Here is a 24,379-nt window from a genome sequence, read left to right on the forward strand (position 1 = left end):
GGTCCTCTGCCTAAGCCCTGCCCCCCAGGCAGCCATGGATTGGCTGAATTTGAACTGAGGTCCTGGCAGTGCCCAGAATACTCTGCGGTGGCTGCGAAGGAGTGGCAATGATTGTGAAAACATGGCGAGGCTCAGTGGGCATGGGGTGGCACTGTGGCAGGCCACAACCATCACTTACCACTGAATTGACAGCCATTCCCTTTTTTATTTTAAACAGCACATGAAGTTCAATTCTGTGGATCCTGTGGTATCCCACTATCTGTAATCTGTTTATAAATGAATGTCCACAGGCTCATTATTCCATATACAGTATTATAATATATATCTGGAATACAAAGCTTACTCTAAAATCAAGAGTTGTATTCTTCCTATAATGAGGTGCTCTGCCAAAGAAGATTCAGACGTGCAGCTACAAAGGAAAATGTGTTCTGCATAACATCCCATATTGACCTTTTGGGCCCCTCTCAACATTTTGCAGTAAAAAAACAACCCATGTTTATACCAGAGTTGGATCACTGGTATGTTTTTATATACAACTTGCTCTTCCCACCCATTTGCTCATAAACAAACTCAGCTCCAGGCCAAGTCTGCATCTGCCAGTCCTATCTGTATGCTACTGTTGTATATTTCCTCATGCTCCCTCAAACACATCACACTACTGCCTCTTTACACTGTAGAAAAATGAAAAAATGTTCCTTAGTTGTCTCTTCTATTCCCAGTGTGATTTGTGGCTGGTGAAGAAGGCAGAGAAGGTAGAATATAGTACAATGAAAACTAAACTGAAAACTAAACTGTTAGATGCCAGACTTCCCATTGTGACCTGAGCACTCCATTACGTAGCCCACAATTACCAGGGCGAATTCCTCCCTCCCCACATTTTAAAAACCATAATCATATGTCAACTCATGAAAATATGTCTAGAGCGTGAAAATCTAAACCGGTGAGAAAAACTGAGGTACCAATCACATGCACAGGTGAAGAACTTGTGTGAAATAATTTTTATATCACAGAATAGTAGGCACTTAAGTGAAGCAATCAGTTTAAAAATAATGATTGTTAAGTAAGATTAATAGACAATATTCATATATGACATGTTAGATCTAAAATGACCTTTAGAGAAAGTTAGACTAAGTTCTACCTGAGCAAGACAATAAGAAATAACAAGCATCCAAACCTCTGCTGAAACTTATTAAAAAGGGATCATAGGCTGAAATAAATCTACATTAAACACTAAAAGAGAATGTGGCTAAATATTCATAGAAAATCTCCTTCTGGTAGCACTGACTCAGAAGGGAGCACCATTGTTTCCTTTTCCTGGTTTAAAAGGGGTCGGGGAAGCACACAAGGAACCTAACAGCACTGGGAAATTGCACAGACAAGCACAGAATTGAGATAATAGTGACAAGGTCCACGTTATGTTGAATTGTGTGCTTCTGCCAGAGCTGGTGAAGATAGAATGCAGGCAGGCTTTTAATGTTGAATATGGGAATGGGAACACTGCCAAAAAAAAATCTCTCAGCAAAAAGAAAATGATTTGTTTACAGTTGCTAGACACCCTTGCTAATGAACAGACGAAAGAAAAGATACAATATGTGTTGCGAAAAACAGGTTCCATGTTTTACTAGCAGGAAATGCAGAGGATGATAAATTTAACAACAAAGGCTTACAAAAGCAGCATTTACTCAAATGCTACAAAGACTTGTTTCTCTGACATTTGAATCAATCCACCATATGTTATTTATTTGACTGGAGATTTTTTTTGTATAACAGTTTCTGCAACAATAAAAAAAGAGACAGTGGTAAATAGCTAATTGTTCCGAGCATTATCTGTTCTTTACTGTAAAAGGTAAAATAACTAAAGATTTTTTAAACATTCTTTGGTATTTGCTCACACAAGTCTATATCCATGCAAAATCTGTGGAGAGGCAAAGTGAATTGTGAGACAGAGGAAGGCCCCCACTCCGCAACTACAGAGGATTATTTTGGGATGAAGGAGAGAACAAAAGAATAAGTTTTGGTTCTCTCTTTCTAGAAATGGGGAAGGATTAGGTTCACTCCACGATTTGGAAAGCTGCTCCCTAGTCTGCATCTGACGATCAGGCTCGGATCAGAACGTAGACATGTGGCTTAGATCACACATCTACAAACCTTTTGAACAGCATGGTTTGATTCAACATATATTTCTTTGTATGAGGTGATCTGAGGGGCTTCCTGGTTCATTCGTTCTTTTAAACGGCTCGCAGCTGCTTGCAGCTGCTAGAAAGCACAAGGATTGCTGCACTTGTTGAAAATGTTTTAAGTAAAAAAGCCCCTGGAAGCAGCAGTACATTATGATGTTCCAACTGTTCCTTGGTAATTGTATGGAGAAAAAGATCACTAACCCGAGGCACTTATAGGGACATTCTACATGGGGGCAGCCATATTTTCCTCCATACAATTACCCAGGAAGCAGGATTTGTACGCAGCTACAGTTTAAAAGAGAGAACCAGGGGAACCCTTGCTCCACATCATAAGTACTGTACTTACAAAACAATTTCCATCAGTTGAAAGCATGGGATTATTTAATAGGGTTTTCCCTAAAAACTTGCATGGATTTGGGACAAGTGGACTATTCAAATGCATAGACTGGATTGTGACTTTTTCTCAATATAGATGCTTCAGGTTACAGACTCCACTAACCCAGAAATAGTACTTCGGCTTAAGAACTTTGCTTCAGGATGAGAACAGAAATCGCATGGCAGCAGCGGGAGGCCCCATTAGCTAAAGTGGTACCTCAGCTTAAGAACAGTTTCAGGTTAAGAACGGACCTCCAGAACAAATTAAGTTCTTAACCCGAGGTACCACTGTACTGCAAGACCCAGATCCCTCCCATTTTATATAACTACGGCCTCCTATTGTCCCAACAGCAGCTGTTAGGTTTAGGTTCAGCGATAGCACATGAAGGCAAGTTCAGTTCTTTCTCTGTTTCAATTCCAGGGAGTACCATGGATGAGAAGGCAGGACTCACCCAGAAGCAACTGTCAGCAAAGAAGGGAAATATGCATGTGACAGCAATGGTTGGAGCTGTTTTGCAGAGGAGGCAGCATTTTATCTCAAATCCCTAATACTTTCCACTAAGGTAGGGAATCATTATCTACCAGTTCTCCCAAGCAGTTCCTCTCTTGAAACAAATATAGTCATGGAAGTCATGGGAAATAAAAGGAGTGGCATGGTTATAATGGGAACTAAATTTCTTCTTACTAGTAAATCACTATCTGAAAGGCAAAGAACTTCCACCTGTCTGCTAATATATTGTTTATTCAGAAGTGTTGTATGTGCAGAAAAATAGAATCTCCCCAACTAAAATGATCAAACATGATAAATGTTAAGTTTAAAGGGCATACCATCTGCAGAAATTCAATTTCCGTTTGAAGAGCCTCACAGGCATTTTCCATTTCATCTTCTCTGTAACTCTCCAATTTCTTTTTAAGCCTGTGCCAACATTTAAAAACAAAACACCTGATATGGTTAGGCTGTCAGCTGAATCTTTCTCTTCTTCACAGCAGTCCCAGTTCTTAATTCAACCTTGATCATCCTAGCTGTCTCCCATTAAAAGTCCTGTAAGCTCCCCAACAATGTGTGGATCACATGTCACTATCCAGTTATAAATCAGAGAGACTAAAGTTTGCTAGATTGCTTGATGTGATTTAAACTACATTACCCAAGACTGTATAAATCACTGCACAGTACTGGCAATTGTTTAGTGATGTGAAGAAATTAGACAATCTCCAGGAAGAATATATATCTCCAGAATAAGTGCTGTAAGACAAGTTTAAGTTAAAAGACTGTATTTTTTTTCCTCTGTGGGTTGTGTGCATATTATAACCTATGACGAAATTATATCCTAGTCATTCAAAAACTTCATGATTTGAATCTTTGATCCTTGCCTTTTATAAGTTCTTATGAATCTTGTTCAGAGTTGGTGTTGTTCTCTGCCTATTGCTTACCTTCTCCAAGGGTTTCAATAATCTCTTTCCCACTGCCAAAAGATCAGGTCATTCTTTAACATTTCGTGGAGCGTATTTTAAGTCAGGAGCAGCCAATATGGTGCCCTCCAGACACTGTTGTGTTACAAGTCCCATCAGCCTCAGCCAGCATGGCCAATAGCCAGGAATGATGGAAGCTGTAGTCCAAAGCATCTGAACACCATCATGTTGGTCACCATATGTTAAGTAATGGATTGCTGGTGGTGCACCTCTCCTCCAATTTACTTTAATGAAATCTACGACATACATTCGAGGTTCTCAACTGCTGAAAAGGGAAAAAGACATCTAGTGTCTAATATTATATCTACATGGATCTTCTGTACCATCTGGATCATGACACTATCAAATCTCATTGCTTCTCATAAATTACTATGCTTTTGTGTTATTTTACAGCATAAAATTTTTAGAATCTCATGAAAAGATACTGTGTAGCAACATGCATTGCCTCATGACACAGAAAATGTATTCCAGATGCTCAAAGATTTCTTGCTGCAAATGTGTCAGCACCACAATGCACAAAGGTTATGTCCCACTGTTGTCCCATTTCCCAGAAAAATGCAGGCAAAATATGAGGAGCTGACCAATATCTTCCATACCAGGAGACAGACCAATGTCATTTTAATGTTGATTGCTGGAAGAAAATGCTTTTAAAAACAAAAAACAAAAAAAAAACCCCAGAAATATACAGGCATCCCTCCCACTTGCGCATGATCAACTTGCATGTGATCATGTATACGTAATTCATACCGGGAAATGGAGGGAAAGAGCTGGAGAGTCCCCGTGGCTTGCAAGGAGACCCTTCCTGGAGCCCAGAGGACTTCAGTGAGGGAGGAGAAGAGACTGGAGCAGCAGCGGGGCTTTGTTTAGGCTGCTCAGCCTCCCCACTGAACAGCTGGTGTGTTGGGTACTGCAACAGCAGCCACTTTCCTGAACATCCTCCTGCCAGCCCTAGCTTCAATTTCAGTTGTGGATATTTTTGGTGTACAGTGTTTTTGATTTTTGGAGAGTAGTATTTTGGAGAGAAAATGGCAAAGAGGGCATTTAAAGAGTGCTCCCTAGTTATGCAATGTTCAGTTATGCATGCAGGGCCCCGAAACATAACCTCCACATATGTGGGAAGTTCATCTGTAGTGTGAATGGGAGAATAGGATATAAGAGACAATCTCCTTTTCCAAAGGTGTTTACCCCAGTCCCTCTGCCAAGAAACCCCTCTACGTTGTAGAGAATGTTCAGGCATTTTCTAAGGTGCACACTCTCAGTTCATGTGGGACACACAAAATGTTTTACCTAGAACAGTGTTCTCCTACAACTGCATGTTAAAGTCGATTATTAGTAGCGGCAGGCAAGCGGACATTCACCAATCATCACCTTGAGAAGCCTTCCCCAATGTGGTGCCCTCCAGATGTTTGCGACTCCTATCATCGTTGTTTGTCATCAGGAGGGCATGAAGTTGGGGGAAGTTGTTCTTCAGGAATACCTGGTAAACTTCTGAAAACCTTAGGTTCCCTGGAACATAGCTTCCACATAATGTATGAAATTGTGCCCTTTGAGACTACATTGCATTCTTACAGAAACATTAGTAAGAGCTTTCCTTGAAGAGAGGAATTATAGTTACAGAGAGCAGCAAAAGATTCACTTTCCTGTTGGACACCAAAAATGTTTTGCAGAACAATAATCAATACTGCATGTTAGTCAGTTTTAGACTGAGCCTTCTTTAAAATGGAAATAAGTTTGAATTTGACAGTAAGTGCCACATGGGGAATGTTGTGAGCATGGTATGAAGTATATGAAGTGTTCCACTAGCACAGAAACAAGTTCCTACTTTAACACCTGCATAACATTTCATCAATGGCAAAGAAAGAAATTAATACAGAAACTTCCAATAAATAGGCTATATTTTGGTGGCAGAAGACTAAAGAAATCTACTGATGCTTGGGGATTACAGCCTTTTTATTCTGGCTTGTTCAGTGCAGCATCTGGATTGAAGAACAGGCAGGCAGCTCATTGAGTGTCAGCAGCAATAACAAAAGCAGAGCAGAAATAGTGACTAATATGGGAATGGAAGCTTCTTTATATGGGATGTCTTCTACTTGGGAATGGAAAAGCTCTGAAACGAAGGAGTCCATATACTGAGTACTACCCATTATATTTGCTTAAGTGGATACTTGCTGGACCAAGAAAAAGCTATTTCAGATCTTTTAATGGTCCACGGTATATGCAGCAATAAAGTTATACTGCAGTCCTTGTCATACCTGCCAGAAGATAGTAAAATGGAAGATAAGTATAAAGTTGTGTTAAACCCATTCATGATAATAGAGGAGCAATTTCTGGGGTCACTGTGGTTATTTTGGGATTGCTAAGTGAGCCCATATAGGGAAAGGAGCATATTCTGGTGGTAGTAAATATATCACAGTGTGGGACCTCGACTGAGATTTTATATATATTGAATGTTAAGAAGATTCAGAAGCTTACCTTGTATATAAACAACATTTCATTGCTTAAATATTACTTGGTAATATCTCTTCCACACAAAAGTGTTATGCTGAACATAATGGCAACATGTAACCTTGAATTAAAAGGAGTAAAAGGAGTACTAATCCAAAACCCAGCTCCATAGTTCCACTTTTTGTCTGCTTTTATTTGTATATGGTGGTCCCTATCACTTGCAAAATTGTCTTTTTCTTTCTTTCTTCCTTCCTTTCTTCCTTTCTTACAATTACATTTCTTTGTTAACTAGGAACAGGTGTATTTTCCCAAGTACAGCTGCAGTGTATGTGCCGATTTAAAGAAGAAAGAAGTCCTAAAATGAGCATGTGCAATACCCTCGATCTTCCATCACATCATGCATTTTTGCTTTTAAAAAAAGGCACAGGCACAAAGCCCCTGAGCCTGATCCTATGGTTGTTTTTTGTTGTTTCTGCTATGCACTGCAAACAATAAGATCTGCTAACCAATTCATTTACCTTACGGAAATATAACTTCAAGGATGGCAATACTGTTTTTGTATCCTGATTTAGCTTAAGCATTTGAGATGGCCACAATACAATTAATGTATCATACATGTTTATGATTTGGTGTACTTTTGCACCTGATCTATTGAGTCAGATAGCGCACAGCAGTATAGCATAAGACAGTCAAACAGCTGTGTAAGACTGGTTCTTTGCTATGGCCAGGCCCAAGGGCCCACACACATCCTTACTAAGAACACAGGACTCCTCCTGGGTCAGAACCTGTTTACTAACAGCCATTCCCTCTTGTCTGTCCCTTGCGCCTGGTGCTCAGAGTCCAGGAATGCCGCAAATTTGCAGAGTCTGTTCCAGCTGTAGTGTAGCTCAGATGCACATGCAGGAACATGATTGATGTTGAAGAGGCCAGGAACCACCTTGGCTGTGAATCCTGGAACACCTGCTCCCTGCCTTGCAGGCCTTTTTCCACCCAAGTGGAGCCCTGACTGGCCCTGACTACAAAAGCTGAGGCTGCTGAACAGACTCTTCGGTGTTGCTGCTGCTGCTGTTGTAGTAGTAAGGTGTTGCTGCAGATTTTTTGTATCTTTGTTTTAGATCTTCTTGTGATTTATGTGGAAATTGTTCTGTTAGGTTGTGTATTTTTTTAATGTTTTACTGATTGTTTAGGACTGCTTTTGTTATGTTGTAGTTAAGTATTTTTTTAATGTTGCGAGTCACCTTGAGCGTGGTTTGAACAGTGGAAAGGCGGCAAACAAATAAAAATATGGATGGATGGATGTTGCTTTTGCTTGAGGTGTCAAGAGAAATGTCTAATTGCTACTTGCAAAGTGCTCTGAAGCTGTAAGGCACTAGATAAACAATTATGCATTTGGTAGAAACATTTGCTTTTCTCGCTGAGTTTTGCGAAAGGCAGTAAAAGACGTTTTTGTTGCTTCATGCTCCCTTTCAGCTGCTTGATTTATATGATTAATTCTTTGTTTTGTTTTGTTTTTAAATAAAAAGCTAGGTAATTTCAATATACCCCAGACCTATCCCTTCAAGAAACAGGGAATGTATCTGAAGTTACAGGCTGCACAATCAATGTTGTGGAGACACTTAAGTAATGAATAAATAATGGAAATTTATCATTAAGTCTGGAGTGAATGAAAATATTTAAAGTTATACTTAACCAGAAATTTGTGAAAGTTTAACACTAAAGTAATAACAAGAATATTAACCATATATAAGGTTCATTATTTGATGCACTTTAAATGCAAACTTTAAATGGGATGAAAACATACTATGAATATTTAGCCATTTGTCTGAGCAGGACAAAATGCATCTCTGAGCAAAGTTATTAAATGCCAAAGACCTTACTGAGCTAATGTGTGCATACTGTGTTTCAACAGTTTGGTCAATTAGCAACATTATATTATGTATATTTGTTTAATAGTTCTGTGGGTTTTAGGTCTGTTTTACCTAAATTTTTATTAAGTACACAACTTAGAGAGCTCTTTGACTCAGTGTTTTATAATTATTTCTAAAAAATTAAGTAAATAAACAAAATCAGCATGAAATAGCTGGACTTGAAACTAAGGATATTCAATCCAAATACCAGTTAAATGAATGTAGCCTGATACAATCTAAAGAGTATTGTATAACAATGTGAGAGAAAGTGACTTTTAGAGCAGTCCTTAACTCCTGGCAACATGGATGTTTCTGTTTCCTGTTCAATGGGAAGAAGAGCTTCTACTAGTTATCTTAATATAATAGCACTGTTCTTTCTATCCTTTTAAAGGAAGGAGTAAAGATTCATTTTAGATTCTTAAAGGGTATAGTTATATTTTAACTGCCTTTCTCCCACCTTGCTTTTCTCTCGGCCGGTTAGTCTCAGCAATCAGACTAACCATTCAGTAAGACTGGTTTTATTTTTGCTCTGAAAATCTATGCTTCAATAATTACTGTGAGATTTTGGAAGCTTGAAATGAATTGATCCAATAAAAGATTATTCCCCATACTATATGCATCACAACCAGCACTTTTCTGAAAAGTCTCCACAGCAGGAGTGGAAGATATAGGTCTAGAGGAGGACTATTCTGGCCTAACACATTTAAAAAAGGGTTACAAGCTAATTCTCAGAAACCATTTGCCTTTTTAAAAGACCTGAAGCTCGTGCCTACTGATCAAAGGGCTTGAAGGGCTGCAGGGGAAAACTCATGAGCAATTGGTATTCTATCTCCAAAGCCATGGGTAGGCAAACTAAGGCCTGGGGGCCAGATCTGGTCCAATCGCCTTCTAAATCTGGCCCGCAGGAATCATCATGTTTTTACATGAATAGAATGTGTGCTTTTATTTAAAATGAATCTCTGGGTTATTTGTGGGGCATAGGAATTTGTTCATTATTATTATTATTTTCAAAATATAGTCCGGCCCCTGACCAGGTCTGAGAGACAGTGGACCGGCCCCCTGCTGAAAACGTTTGCTGACCCCTGTGGACCAAAGCTAACTACATATCTGGTAGTTGTAACAAAGGTCATGAATCGGAAGTGCTCTTCCAGGCACCTTCATCACCGTCCAAATACTGCTTATGCAGTAGTATGAGGGAATTGTGCACTAATACATAAATATCAACACAACCCACTATAAATTAATATTCCTTAATCCAGTATATAGGCAGCAGGAAGAATTTCCAAAATATTCTATTTGTGAGACATAAAAACTGGAGACAGAGGACGAGATGGTTGGACAGTGTTCTTGAAGCTACAAACATGAGTCTGACCAAACTGCGGGAGGCAGTAGAAGACAGGAGTGCCTGGCGTGCTCTGGTCCATGGGGTCACGAAGAGTCGGACATGACTAAACGACTAAACAACAACAACAAAAACTGGAGTAATGTTTATAGATAACATTACCAAACTGGCAATAGAAGGGCATTCTCACGAAGTCAGAAGTTTGGGAACCTGAACCCTGTTGGTTCAACCTCTTGTCAGAAGTACACTTTTTTGTAAGTAAGTAGTACTCTGCCTAACAAGCCTGATATCACTCGTAGACAGAATGCTTTCTAATTGAAGAATTTTTTGTGAGGCAAAAAACATTAACCAAGTGACTAAAGATGCAAGCATCAAACTTCAAAGCTGGAGACAAATATCACTTGTGTTCATACCTACTAAAACTTACGTAAATTGACAGACGAACCGTTCTCCCAAACTACGTTTCCTGTGTATGCATTTGTGTAAGGAAAATTACTCCCGAGCAAATTTCCAATGACAGACTTTACCCTAGAGCACGTTTTTATTGTTGGATTATAAACCTTGAAATTGGGGTTCATAATAGAAACCCTGACACAATTCTAACTATAATAACCCCACTGGGCATTGGTATAAAAAGTTTTAAGAAATCAGTTAGCACATTGTTATTACAGAAACTCATTCTGCACCCCAGAGATTACTCCAGAGATGGGTATTTCTTGCTTATAAAATTTAACATAAAATTAAATTGAACATATTTGTTCAAAACCAACAGAATCATGGCCCTCGGCAATGCACTGTTAATATGAAGGATTTGTTCAGCTCTAGTGGACATATTTCCTGGATGATTTATGTGAATGCAGTGTCATTTGTTCTTTCATGGTTTCAATAATGAGCTTTCTTAGGCTATAATAAGAAATGTAAGAAGCAATCCTAGTTCTTTCAGATTAGTCAAGTAAACAAACGCCTTAACTATTAAATAACACAAAGCAACTTCAAACTATTTCAATATTTCCAGGCTTCTGAAAAGAGTGCAGAAGTTCACACTCTAAAAAGAGAAAACCCTTCTCTAAAATTTCCCTCTGAAATGGACTAACAGAAGAATGGGGGAAAGCAGAATGCCATTCAAACTTCTAACTGTAAATGAATCCAGTCACCTCATTTTATCTATGAATGAAAATATGGCTTTAACCTGTTCCTATGGGGGACGGGACATGAAAGGCAAATATAAACCAAGGTTCTGCTTTTTTAGTATTTGTGCTTTCCCACTAATCTACAATAAATTAATTTTACATATTTTGATTCACTTCTCTTTTCACTCTGTTTTTTTGTGACTTACAGTTAATAATAATTACATTTTGGTTCACCTTAAATAGGTGGTATATACTGATAAGATAAAATACATTTCCTCTTCTGGGCAATATACTCAAATGCTTTTAAGGATTGTATGTTAGTAGCTCCAACACTGATATACAGATGTTGCACACAGTATGATCTACTACACAATAAGCTTTTAAAGAATGGGAAACTCCAGGTGTTGTTGAACCCTAAATCCCATCAACTGTAGCCATGATTTGGGTTTATGCAGGGCAGCTGTAGTGAAGCAACATCTGGAGGATCACAGATTCCCCAATACAATGTTAAGCATTAACTCTCCCCACACGCAGTTAGTATAAATGTGAGTAGAGGGTTTCCTGCAGGGTGTCTAAATTGGCCCTGATTCCAATATGTAAGAAGTAATCCTAGTTCTTTGAGATTTGTCAAGTAAACAAAACCCCACAAGTGACATATAGGTTTATGCATGTGAAGGAGCTCCAGTACCAGGGCCATGTGTAGGAAATAATTTATGAACCAGAGAGTCCATGCCAACACCCAGCAAAGAGGTCCCACAAATACAAATCAGAATTCTCTCCATTCTTTTTCAAGGAGGGAAACTGTGAGGTTTGGATGTCAGTGTGGATGCCTGGCCCATATGTTACTTCTGCATATGGGTGTGAAAATGGGGCTGCTTTGCATGGGATAGTTTTAAACATACTGTGGTGTTGTCGTCACAAATCATATGCCCACTGCAGGACAGACAAAGCAAATCAGATCATATTATGGGTGTCTCAAATTGACACCATACGTCATATGGCTGGAGAGTTAAGCCTGAGTGGTGCATTCTGAAATACCAATTTGCCCCAGAAAATAAATGTATCACAATAGTGATAAAAGCTTTAGGCAGTAGGTAACTCAAACTGATGATCAAAATAATCATCTTTATGCTAAACTTTTTACAGTCCCACAAATAAGCTTTCTTAAAGAATGAACTGCTTTATGACACGTTTTCATTTGGCTTTTACACTTAACAACTTAAAGCTCTGTATGTTGTTAAAGCTGTTTTGAAGTTGGTGGCTAGCATGCTGAGAATACAGTGAGATTCTGCAATTGATTTTCATGGAAGGAAATGGCAGTATTTTGTCCTGACACATGATCATATAATCCAGTAGGATAATGGGCCTTCTTCAAAGCATGCTACATTCTAGTTTGATGGCTTGGTGGATCTTTGCTGTCAGTGGAGTGCATTTTGTTACTGTAATATTTCTTTCAAACTAGCAGGACACTTCAAAGCATCTGAATCCTCTGCTGTGACACCTAACCTGCCACAACTGGTGTGAAAATGAAAGCATCTTTGTGAAAATGTCTGCTAATATTGAAACCCTTTTACTACTGTAGGCACTTTTCTGAACAAGGCTTTTTTTAAAAAAGGACCAATTTTTCTTTCATCATTAATAAAAAAAGATGTCCGTCATGAATATAAATGAGGAAAGGGGAAAACAAAACGCAGGTTTTGCTCCAGAAAATTTGTGAAGAGCAAATTCAAGTTGGTGTGATCTTGCTTCTGGTTATACCCTGGTAACAATGATTTTAATGGAACTGTGGCACAGGATTGTAGCTTAACAGTCCACATGAAAAATGGCGAGCATTTTTCAGGCAGTCATTCTGCTCCTAATGACTATGCCTGTCTCAAGGTCTAGCTTGCATCTTAGTTCTATAATACAGGAAAAGTAGCTGGAGTGCAAAGACCTCAGTCTGCACAGTCAGATCCTGGAAAGACTCTTGACAGCAAAGATGGCTGAGTCACTGTTAATTCAAAGGCTCCTCAAGCTGCCAGGTCTTCAGTAAACATCATTCTCTCTCTTCAAGATGATACAACATTTTTGCTTTCTTTATTTAGTTACAAAATTAGTAAAAGAAGGGGCTTCAGCTCAGACGTAGATCACATGTACTGCATATGTTCAAGTCCTATTATTATCTTTGTCCTAGACCACTCTTACCTCACTTGACAACCTTTTATTGAATGCTTTGCAGACTAGACGGCTAGGAATAAGCATGGTACCTGATCTGCTTGTTTCTTATCTTTGTTACAGCTACCACCTACAGACTATGTATGCTGGTGAGCACTGGCTCTGATGTGCCAGAGAGGTTTATCAGTAGAGGTGTCACAGCCTTCTCCTACTGGGACAGCTGCAGGAAAGTTTCTTCCCATCACCTAACATTGTATGATGCTATGCATGAGACAGGTAAACCCACATGTTAAACTGAAAAAGAACAACTGGGAGTACAATCTTAAGTCCAGCTGATGGTAGAATTTGGTGCTTTTTTCTGTTGCCTTCTCCCAGGATGGAGAAAGCTAAAACATCTCTACTGGTGACAAACATCACTGGTCTTGAGGCAACAGAAAAAACTGCCTAATTGAAAAAAAGGGGTGAATTATAGATGAAAAGAATCAAGAGCGTGCTTAATACAGCTATCCCAATTTTTTTGTTGCAGCCACAGCCTGAATTGGTATGATGTCCAAGAAACCTGTGAGAGGTGGGGGACTACTGAATCTGGCCCACTGGCCAGATCAAGTTCCACAGCCCTTCTTCAGACAAAGCTAAGTTGTGGGCGCTGCTCTAAACAGTGGCTTGGCTGTGTTCAGCAGCCTGGCTGGCCCTCATATTCCAAGGGCTTAGCAGACTGCCCAATGGAACAACACAAAATGGTAACATAATTCCCAGAGGAATTTCTATAGTTAAAAAAAGAAATAAACTACATCAAATTGGAAGTACTCCCACCTGAAAGGTGTGGTATTTGTCCACCCTCAAAGACAGTACAATCCTGTGAAATTACTTAATAATAATAATAATAATAATAATAATAATAATAATAATAATAATACATCTGGTCTTGGCTGCACAGGAGTCATGTTAGTGAGGCAGTTTCATTAGCCACACTATGAAACTAAACTAAGCTGTTCTATATTTAATTAGTTCTGTCTCCAACAAGATTCCAAAGTGTGTATTGTCCTCAAAAAAGAAACAATTAAAAAAAATCGAACAATTTAATCATCAACCAACTCCTATGGAAGTGTGTTATTTTCCTGCTGAATTGTCTTCTTGTCAGGTCTATTGATGTTATGCCTCTTTCATTCAGTGTTAAGAGATACATAATGCAAAACAGCCTATCATTTTGAAAGACCAACCGAAATCCTTTTCCTTCTGGAAACTACCTTTACGCATCAAAAAGTAATCAAAGCTAACTAAAGTAATAGCAACTCTTGGTGCATGTTAGGAGGTATTATCTGTAAGATTACTTTCTTAATCTAGAGATGTTGCATGAAACACACCAGGTTCAGTTCTTCAACTAGTTGTTATACTTGCCTCCTGAATTAAAATTCAAGCCAAAGAAGAATTACCAGCATAGCCCACTCCAGAAGTGCCAGCAGGCCAACATCCATCCAAACTTCATCTTAGGTAAAGGTAAAGGGACCCCTGACCATTAGGTCCAGTCACAGATGACTCTGGGGGTTGCGGCGCTCATCTCGCTTTACTGGCTGCGGGAGCCGGCGTTTGTCCGCAGACAGCTTCTCAGTCATGTGGCCAGCATGACTAAGCCGTTTCTGGTGAACCAGAGCAGCACATGGAAATGCCATTTACCTTCCCGCCAGAGCGGTACCTATTTATCTACTTGCACTTTGATGTGCTTTCGAACTGCTAGGTTGGCAGGAGCAGGGACCGAGCAACGGGAGCTCACCCCGTCGCGGGGATTCGAACTGCTGGCCTTCTGATCGGCAAGCCCCAGGCTCTGTGGTTTAGACCACAGCGCCACCCGCACTTTTCCTTTAACCTCAATTTATCCAGTCAGGTCACTGGTAGCAAGAGTAGCATACCAGTCCCACAGCTACTGGAAAAAGAAAGGTTTCTCCTCCACCACCACCAACCTTGGCATGCAGTGTACAGGATAAAAGGCCTTCCTAGTATGTTTATTTTAGGAGGGATTTCAAGACAACCCCCTTCCTAATTCAGAAAGGGGTCTGCATTAAACTGTGGCTAAAACAAAGTCATCGTGTCCCCCCCAACCCCCTGTTTCAGCTGGCAATTGGGGATTAAATCCTGCTGTATGGGCCAGTGCACAAATAAACCCTACCTCCTGTCCATTAATGGATGTCACCAACTGATGTCAGCTGATTTGACAAGTGGGTGTGGTTTTGGGAAAATCATCTTGTGAACCACATTGGAACCTCTGGTGGGTCTACACTGGCTTGTGGGGTGGAGGTAGCCTACCCCTGCACTAGTCTATGCCCCTTGCAGATGCTTGAATGCTCTTCTTTCTCAAACTGAGTTTACAAGAAACCCGATGCTTTGCACAGCAGCCAGAGGATCAGAGCAGAACACAACACTCACTGGCTGACCCTTATGTCAATCATGCAGTCACACACACCTCCTTCTCTAAGTAGATTTTCAAGTGCCAAAAAATGTCTGGGTTTTAAAATGCTTAACAATTCACTTTAAATCCAGGTAAGTATGTAAGGGGCTTTGTAAAAGACCCAAAGTGGACAGTTTTCCTGAAGCTCAGGGGAAGGTGCAAAGAGGAAGAGGTAATCATTATTTGATTTCTAGTCTGTATGTGCAGTTTGAAAAGGCAGGAAGAAGCACAGTTCACTCCTGTATACAGCTCTTGCATGCAGGTCAGGAACACCACCATTGCCCAGAAAATAAGGTTTAATCCCTGAGCCCTTAATGGTGGTGAAAAGCGAATGTCAAAACATTCTTATTAGTAACAGGCTATCCCACAGTTACATGGATATCTTCCCACTGCTCTATGAACTGTTGACTAAGCATCTATCTTTTTGAGTTAAGGGTACTTCCTGTTTGAATACAGGAAGAGGCCTTTGCTGAAGAGGTATCAAGATTTGAGTAATACTGCCATGGGGGACCAAGTTCAGTGGGGAATATGGGGAACCCAGAAATAATAAACTGGTATGGTGTTTATCTTTGTTGTGATATGTTATCTACAATTATTAATGCTGTTCCTTTATTCAATCCCTACAAAATAAAATGTGAGCAGTCATAGTCTAACTGAATTTTGTTGAGTTGGACAATCATTGCCTACTTGCCTTTATGCTATTCAGTAGCAGGGCAGGAGCATTTTAATTGAAATCAATAGGGCTTAAATTAAACACCTTCACAGACCTTTGAAGGGCTTGGGTAAGGAGGTGCATACTGATGCTTCAATCTTAGATTAAGGAAATACAATATACATGTGTAAAATCTTGAATAATGGTGCACTCATCCAGTTCTGCCTCTGAAGTAAGCCCAAGCTGTAAAATGGCAGATTTCCCAAAAGTGCAATCTTTGACGTGGTAGTAGCACTTTGTCTTCTGGTGTTCATCATATGATTTGCAAAATAAGTAATTATATTTATCAATAAATCTTGACAATTCTTTATAATTGCTATGCATCATATTCAGCAAATTGCAGAACTGCATTGCATTACTTTTCATATAAACATCAACACTTTTTTCAATTATTAAAAAACATACCTTGCTCTATTTAAATATCTTACTGATTCAAGTAAGATTATAATTCTGCACCCACTTACTTTAGGAATACAGGAAGGTGTTTTAAGCTGAGTCAGACCATTGGTTCATCTAGCTGATTGGCTGAGGCTCTCCAGGATTTCAGTCAAGAGTTTCCCCTAGCTCTACCTGGATATGCTGGAACTGAACATGGGATCTCTTGCATGCAAGGCTCATGCTCTACCATTGAGTTACTGCCCTTCCCTAAAGGGAACTTACTTCGAGTAGACATGCAAAGGATTGTGCTGTAAGTCATTTGCAAGCCCATGGACACTAACTAACCTTGATCTTCAGCACGTTTATATTCATAGTAAACACCCCTTTCCTAATCATGCTGTATTGAATGTTAAATGACACTGCAATAGCAAGATACTCCAGGAGAAGTGTATTATTCAGCAGGAAGATGACAACCTCATACATCAGAAAAGCTAATGTACCATAATAGAATAAATAATGCAAAAGCAAGCTGTAGTGTGCTGTACCACATCAGCTTATGGATCTGCAACTAGTATTATCATTTAAAGTCCCCTTTTGATGTATGTTCCATACATACGGTTTTGCTCCTACACACAAATTCTGAAGCAAAACATTTCATTTAGAAGATTTTGTTCATGCTTCAACTCCACTTGAAGAGAAGGAAAGGGGCTTGGCAGATCTCCTTTGCTTTACCCCTTTAAAATTCTTCATTCCCTATGGAAAAGGTGCCAGGTTTAGGGAATGACTGAGCCTCCTTTTGCTCTCCATGATGCTTCCTCCCATACAGTCACTTACATAAACACACATGCCATATCAACCAGATTCATGTTGTTATTTTGCTTCATTATGAACGCATGTTAGCTAAAACAAAATTCATCTCAGATCTATGCATTTTGGCAGGATATACCTTTACCTTGCACATTCTGGATCGGTCTGCGGTTTTTCAGAAATTTTATTTTTTTCTGTTTCCAAACACTTTGTGGTGTTTTTAGCTTCTCTTATTTCTTCTTCAAGATCTGAAAAAGAAACAATACCTTTCTATTATGATTTTATAATACAGTACTTTATTATATAATGGAAACTGTAAGGAAGGGCTGTAGGTGAGTGTGTATGTAGCTGAGCACATACTGAAGGTCCTGCTTTCAGTCCTTGGTATCTGCAGCTAAGGATGGGAGAGAACCCTGTCCGAAACCCTGAGGAGGAACTGCCAGTCAACTCAGTCAATACTGAGCCAGATGGACCAATGGTCTGCCTTACTGTACAGTACAGCCACCTATTCCAGCAACAAAATCATCAAGTTTGCTGATGACACTACGGTGGTAGGGCTCATTTCAGGAGGGGATGAGTCCGCCTATCGGGACGAGGTGGAGCGGCTCTGTGTTTGGTGTGGAGAGAACAATCTGGCTCTTAATACGGCTAAGACCAAGGAATTAGTGGTGGATTACAGGAAAAAAAAAGGCGGACATTCAGCCCTTGCATATCAATGGGGAACGGGTGGAGAGGGTGGCGGAATTCAGGTTTTTGGGAGTAACTATCGATCAGGGCATGACTTGGAGCGCAAATACCACTGCTCTGGTGAAGAAGGCCCAGCAGAGAATTTATTTCCTCAGACTTTTAAAGAAGAACAATCTGAGTGAGAGACTGCTGGTGTCCTTCTACCGAGGCTCCATAGAGAGCATTCTTACATACTGTATTTGTGCTTGGTTCTCCAGTTGTACAGCTAGGGAGAGGAAGGTGCTCCAGAAGGTCATAACCACAGCACAAAGGATTATTGGTCAACCTCTCCCATCTTTGGAAGAATTGTACGGTTCCCGTTGTCTTAGGAAAGCAAACAACATCCTGCAGGATTCATCTCACCCGGGATACAGTCTGTTTGCACTACTGCCTTCTGGCAGGAGATATAGAAACATCAAGTCAAGGACAAATAGACTGAAAAACAGTTTTTACCCGAGAGCTGTGGCCCTTTTGAATGCTGTAACTCGATAGTGTGACCTGGGAGATTGATGGGTGTGGGTGTGGCTGGAATGTGGTTTGTTGGTTGTTGTTGTTGTTTTGCTTTTGTTGTTTTTAAGGGATGGCATCCAATTTCGTTGCACTTGTGCAATGTTGCACGTGTGTAATGACAATAAAGAATCTATCTATCTATCTATCTATCTACTCTAAGGCAACTTTTTATGTTTCTCAGTTGTTTTGCTGCACATTAAAAGAACCTATTATTAGAATGAAAAATTTGGATTATAGTTTTATGACATAAAAAACCTTCAGCTGTATTTAAGTCATTCCCATTCTTACAAGAATATGTGACCATATAACAAAAGCACGTGAATACTAAAGGCTGGAATACAAAAAATGATATGCGGATGCATGGGAGAAATGCATGAAAGCCAAAGCTTCAATAGTGGGACTTGGTGTAGCAGGTCCTATTGCACAAGATACAGTATAGGATGCGGAATGATTCCTGCATTATAGGCAGTTAGACTAGATGTCCTTCCAATGCTACAATTCTATGACTGTATTATTTTTAAACAAAGCCTTGGATCCAATGCAGTCTGAATTGCTAAAGCTGCAAAGAATGGCAGAAAATGTTTTAAATCCATATTCTTTAAATTATTTGTTCATTAATGCCTTGATTAATATTAACTTAAAAACTATTAAGTCCATGATATAGATATAAACATTCATCTGTTGTTGAATGTTTTTTGATCAGAATCATTTATCAAATGTACTCACACTATGTCTGAACATCAAATCAGGTGGTGATCAAGTGAACAATATACCTTTGAGTTTTCTCTGAAAAGTACACAAATCCTTCTTCAGTTCATTCTTCTGCAGCTGAAACATTTTTAACTGAGCATTTTCATGTTTCATTGACTCTATTTCTAAGAAAGTGATAATTTTAAAATTAGGTTAAAGATTTAAGTTTGACCACATAACCAAAAAACTCTGTTGCAACTCATCTCAAGATGTTTTGAAAAAATAACTACATATGTAACCATATATATAGGCTATACTGCATTTAATAATCCCATATGGAATTGCCTCTTATGTGTGACTGACATATATAAGTTTTAACTATTGTACAGAAATTTTGGTAATTCTGGATGACATCCAAGGTCATGAAAGTGGAATTCTCCTCCTCCCTACTGTAGCCCTCCGCCCAGCAACAAAAAATTCTTCTCTAGAGAGCCCCCAACTCTCTGGAGATTTTGGAAATATACTGGGCGGGGGCATGGTAGCTTCAGGGGAAAAAAGGGGAATTCATTCTGCCAATGGTGTTCATTCCAGTGGTGGACAGTTACCATTAGACTTCTGTTGGTATTGGTGTTGCCAGCTGGCTTGGGCTCTATTTGTGTGGAAAGGCAGAATATAATGTATAAATTTAATTTGGTCCTGTCTTTTTTAGTTTATTAGAAACTTGGGTATTTATTATCAACAACAACAAAATTACTCAACATACTGTTTGTCAAAAGTAAGAGCTGCAAATGCAAGCAGAGCTAACAAAATTTATTTGTATGATGGCAACAGCTGTGCAGTATACAATCACTGTAATTTACGTGTTTTGTTGGAGAGCTAACAGCTTTCTATTTGTTCAGGAGCTAATAGCACAGTTTGAACTCTGTTCAATGTTGTATTAACTACTGCTGGTTCTCATTCTTTCCTTCTAAAGCTTCTTGAATTCTTGAGTACCTTGTACTAAGAAGGCAAGATAAAATCATCAGGTGAACTGTGTTACCATAATCCAATAAACTGTCCATGAGAGCCTGGCAAATTGTGATACATTGTTCTACATTGGCACAATCCAACAGGGGGAAAATGTTTTACTGTTGGAGAACAATGGCGAGTGATTCAACAATTTTTTTGTATAATAGCACAATGATCCTGTGAGTGTCTAAGCATCTTAAATAAAGATTATGACTCTGAATGGGTGAGAATTACAGTGTTTGTATTGTACCTAGTACTGTTGGGAAAGGGTAGTTCTTTAGGAGCATCTATGCAATGCATTAATGGGCTGAACCAAAGTTCTTAAAAAATGCTACTTGCATTTTTTGTTAAATCATTACATTAAAAATACATTTTTTAAAAAGGCAAAGTTGGTAGCAGTGTCAAAACAGAAGCATAACAATTATTGTTATGTAGATTCTTTCCAATAGTATGTATGGTTGAATATTTTCTTGAGTTCTGTTACACCAATACATAAAAACGCTGCTCCAGTTCTCAGTAAATAATTTATCAAGTTGTCTGCCTGCCCTCACTCTTACAACTTTAGCTAATTTTATCAGATGAGTCAGTTCCCAAACTCTTACTAGCCAGACATCTAACACAGAGATAAGTGTCCTCCCACCCATTATAGCATATCTATATGAGCAACTGTTAACAAATGTGTTACCAATTCCGTATCCACAGGAAAAATTCATAGCCTTAACATATCCAGACAATACAACCAATGGGTCTACTATCAAACCATACCCTGCTATGAGTTTAATTTCATCTATTATAGTCTTCCTGAATATCACATTTCAGTTCACGAATATCACTATGAAGCATAACAGTGTTTGATGCTCCACACCTTCAACATATATTAACTGCCCCTCTGTATATACTGCTAGGTGTTGCAGGTGTTAAAAGCAGGGAAATGCTAATTTATATTTCTTTAACCCATATCTTATAAATTTGTTCACATTTTTGTGAAATGTGTTGCCAAATCCTTTCCCATACTTCTGGAGTGTTTTGTCTTTGCTCTTTGTCTCACTTAATTTTATATGTGTTTCTAATTATACCCTGTTATGTGTGACGTTGCAGCTTGTTAGTGTAGGGGGGGAACATGTTGTGTTTGTCAGCTGAAATACAACTTTACTTGGTTTAAGCAAGTAAGTGGGGCTGGCATAGCAGTAGAATGTGGCGTTTTTTCCATCAGTCTTTGTTGTTGGAATGTTGGTTGCCATCAGTCAGTTGTGAAGCAACTAATACGTGTTGGCCATCATTAGACCTTGATGTGGTGCAAACCAGGTATCTGGGGGCCCCTGGGCAAATGAGGGGTAGCACTGATGCAAGGCCTGGCCCCTGCAAGCTAGGGATCTAATTGGGCCATAATGCAGCGTGTGCATGTTCCATATTTCATTGCCTTAAGCAATGTGACATGTAATATAATTTCCAAAGTAGTATCTTACTGGCTGCATACTGTCACATACTATTGCTTAAGGAAGCAATGGTCAGCTATAGGGGGCTAAGCAGTTACAGTGGCTTTTGAATTGCAGGAATAGATTTGGCAGCAGCTCCCAAAGCAACAACAGTGGCAGATTCTACTACTGTATTTTTGTGATTGTTTGCTGCCTTGCACCCGTATGTGAGGACAGGCAGAGGATTATAATATAGAAGGAGAAGACGTATTCTTGGGGGGGAGGACAGTATTTTGTGCATTTGTTAGAAAAAACAAACTATAGAAGTTAGGCTTTTGATTTGCTAGCAACACATGTAATTACAGTTCATGGATGAAAAATGCAAAGGCATTTTTAATTCAGTGTTATCTATGCTAGCTAAAGCTCAAACTGGCTTGCAATAAATATTTGCAATGTCTGATGTTTAGTAGTGAAAAACAGAAAACTGTATACAACAACTATTCTCTTCAATCTTTAGCAGTGACTCATGGATGGGATTGCGACTGGGGCAAGGACAGGTAAGAGTCTTATCTGACCACCTGTCGTGTTCAGCAATCTTAATATGTTAGAGTACCATGCAGTTAATGTTCCCTGCAACAAGGAACATGCTTGGTGCTCCAGTATAGCATGCTGTTCTTCACTCTAGGAAAATCATTACCTTACAATTTAATGGGACTTTTCAGCTTGGAAGAAAATTGTGAAATTGTAGTGTCATGGAACTGCAACATAGTCATTTATATTCTCAGATAGTCCAAGATAAAATAATTAAATTCAAGACATACCATTTCTCAAAACATTTTCTTTTCCCTCTAATTCACATATTTCAGCCTTGACTCTTTTTTTAATTAAAAGCTCCCTTTTGGATGTTAACCCATATTCACTGTTGAACTCTGTAATTTCCTTCAAAAATCTCTCATCTTCTATGGCAATTTTTTTCTTTGTACCCATCTAATGATGACATAAAATAAAGTAACACAAAAAAGAAAGAAAGAAGACTTTGTTAAAATACAATAGAAAACTATATATGAATACTATATATGAAAATTATATATGAATATATGTTTAGAGACATGTAAAAGACTACCTGTTATTTATTCTAAGTATTTAGAATCAACCCAGGGTGCAAATATGCAAAATGTAAACCACATTAAACAATAAAATCAAAACAATATAAAATAAAGCACAGATTTCAATTACAAACAAAACCACCAATAGCAACAAAAATTCTAATGCCCAATGTATGTTTGATTAAAGACATATGTTTGATGTTTGATTTGACTACAGGAAACACAGGAACTTCTTCATTCACAAAATTTTTTTTGTGAACATAGACGTTGTAAATATTCACTCTGAACGTGCTATGGAAATGAATGAAACATGCATTTACCTAAGATCTACTATAACGTGTTCGCTTATGCAGGGCTTGAAGACTCAGAAGTCTCCCTCCAATAATGCCTTTATCTGAATATTTCAGTGTCATGTTCCTGTCTGTGAACTTTTTCTTTTTTAAAAACTTCTTTTTATTCATTTTCTATAACCAAACAACAGCAAAGAAAGAAAAAGAAAAATAGCCAACACATACCAAAAAAAGAAAAGAAAAGAAAAGAAAAGATCAACCAAATCAAAACACCTAAACCAACCAAAAAACAAACATTAATTAACAATAAATAACGTTTGACTTCCCTCCATCTCGGTTTTGGGTTATGTGAATATTAAATCCATTCTGCAGTTTTTCATTTTTTAGCGTAAACACATCGCAAGGGTTATATTAAACCTACTGTGATTTTTATATCTCTAGAATTTGTTTCCATATATGTTATGAATTTAGACCAATTGTCGATAAACCTTGAACCTTTTTGCTGTCTAATGCTCTGCGTCATTTTTGCCAGATCCATATACTCAAATAATTTAATTTGCCAATCTTTAGCGGTCGGGGTATTTGGGGTTTTCCAATTTTGTGCTAACAGAATCCTGGCAGCTACAGTTGCATATTGAAACATTATATAATCTTCTTTCTTAATCTCCTCTCCGATCATTTCCAGAAGGAAGGCTTTGGGCTTTTTGACAAAGGTGTATTTAAGTATTTTCTTTAGTTCGTTGTAGATGGAATCCCAAAATTTTTTAACTTCTGCACATTTCCACCACATGTGGTAGAAGCTTCCCTCTTTAGATTTACACTTCCAACACCTTTTGTCGCCAGTCTTATAGATTTTTTGCAATTTCACAGGGGTGATGTACCAACGATACATCATCTTTTCCATATTTTCTCTGAGGGCAGTACAGGCTGTAAATTTCATTCCTTTAGTCCACAACTTCGTCCATTTTTCAAAATCCAAATTATATCCAATGTCTATTGCCCATTTTACCATAACCTCCTTAACCTCTTCGTCCTTGGTGTCCCACTCTAATAGCTGATTATACATTTTAGATAGCAGTTTAGTTTTACTTTCTATTATCTCTACCTGGAACTTTGATTTTTTTCTCATTCATTCCAATCTTTTTATCTTCCTTCCATAAGGCATTAACTTTTTCTATAATTAAGCATACTTAATGTAAGGTATTTGTCTTGCCTTCCACCAACATGGTCTGAAAAGCTCATTCTGTTATGATCTCAGCTGCTCCTACCAATCAGGTGGTGTTATGAGGTG

The 24,379-nt window shown here is 38.7% G+C and overlaps 1 protein-coding gene across 1 annotated transcript in view; it reads right to left on the reverse strand.

Annotated features, from left to right (window-relative positions):
• Positions 1-1,605: 1,605 nt before the first annotated feature.
• Positions 1,606-24,379, reverse strand: part of CCDC172 (coiled-coil domain containing 172) — a 28,189-nt gene continuing 5,415 nt past the window's right edge. The window contains exons 4-8 of the mRNA XM_053389090.1: positions 22,514-22,679; positions 19,353-19,454; positions 17,489-17,591; positions 3,384-3,471; positions 1,606-1,773 (exon numbers count right to left, since the gene is read on the reverse strand). Of these exons, the coding sequence (XP_053245065.1) occupies positions 1,735-1,773; positions 3,384-3,471; positions 17,489-17,591; positions 19,353-19,454; positions 22,514-22,679 (498 nt within the window). The 3' untranslated portion in view covers positions 1,606-1,734. The remainder of the gene's footprint in view (positions 1,774-3,383; positions 3,472-17,488; positions 17,592-19,352; positions 19,455-22,513; positions 22,680-24,379) is intronic.

Source organism: Podarcis raffonei, chromosome 5, assembly GCF_027172205.1.
Source record: "Podarcis raffonei isolate rPodRaf1 chromosome 5, rPodRaf1.pri, whole genome shotgun sequence".
Classification (NCBI taxonomy): Eukaryota; Metazoa; Chordata; class Lepidosauria; order Squamata; family Lacertidae; genus Podarcis; species Podarcis raffonei.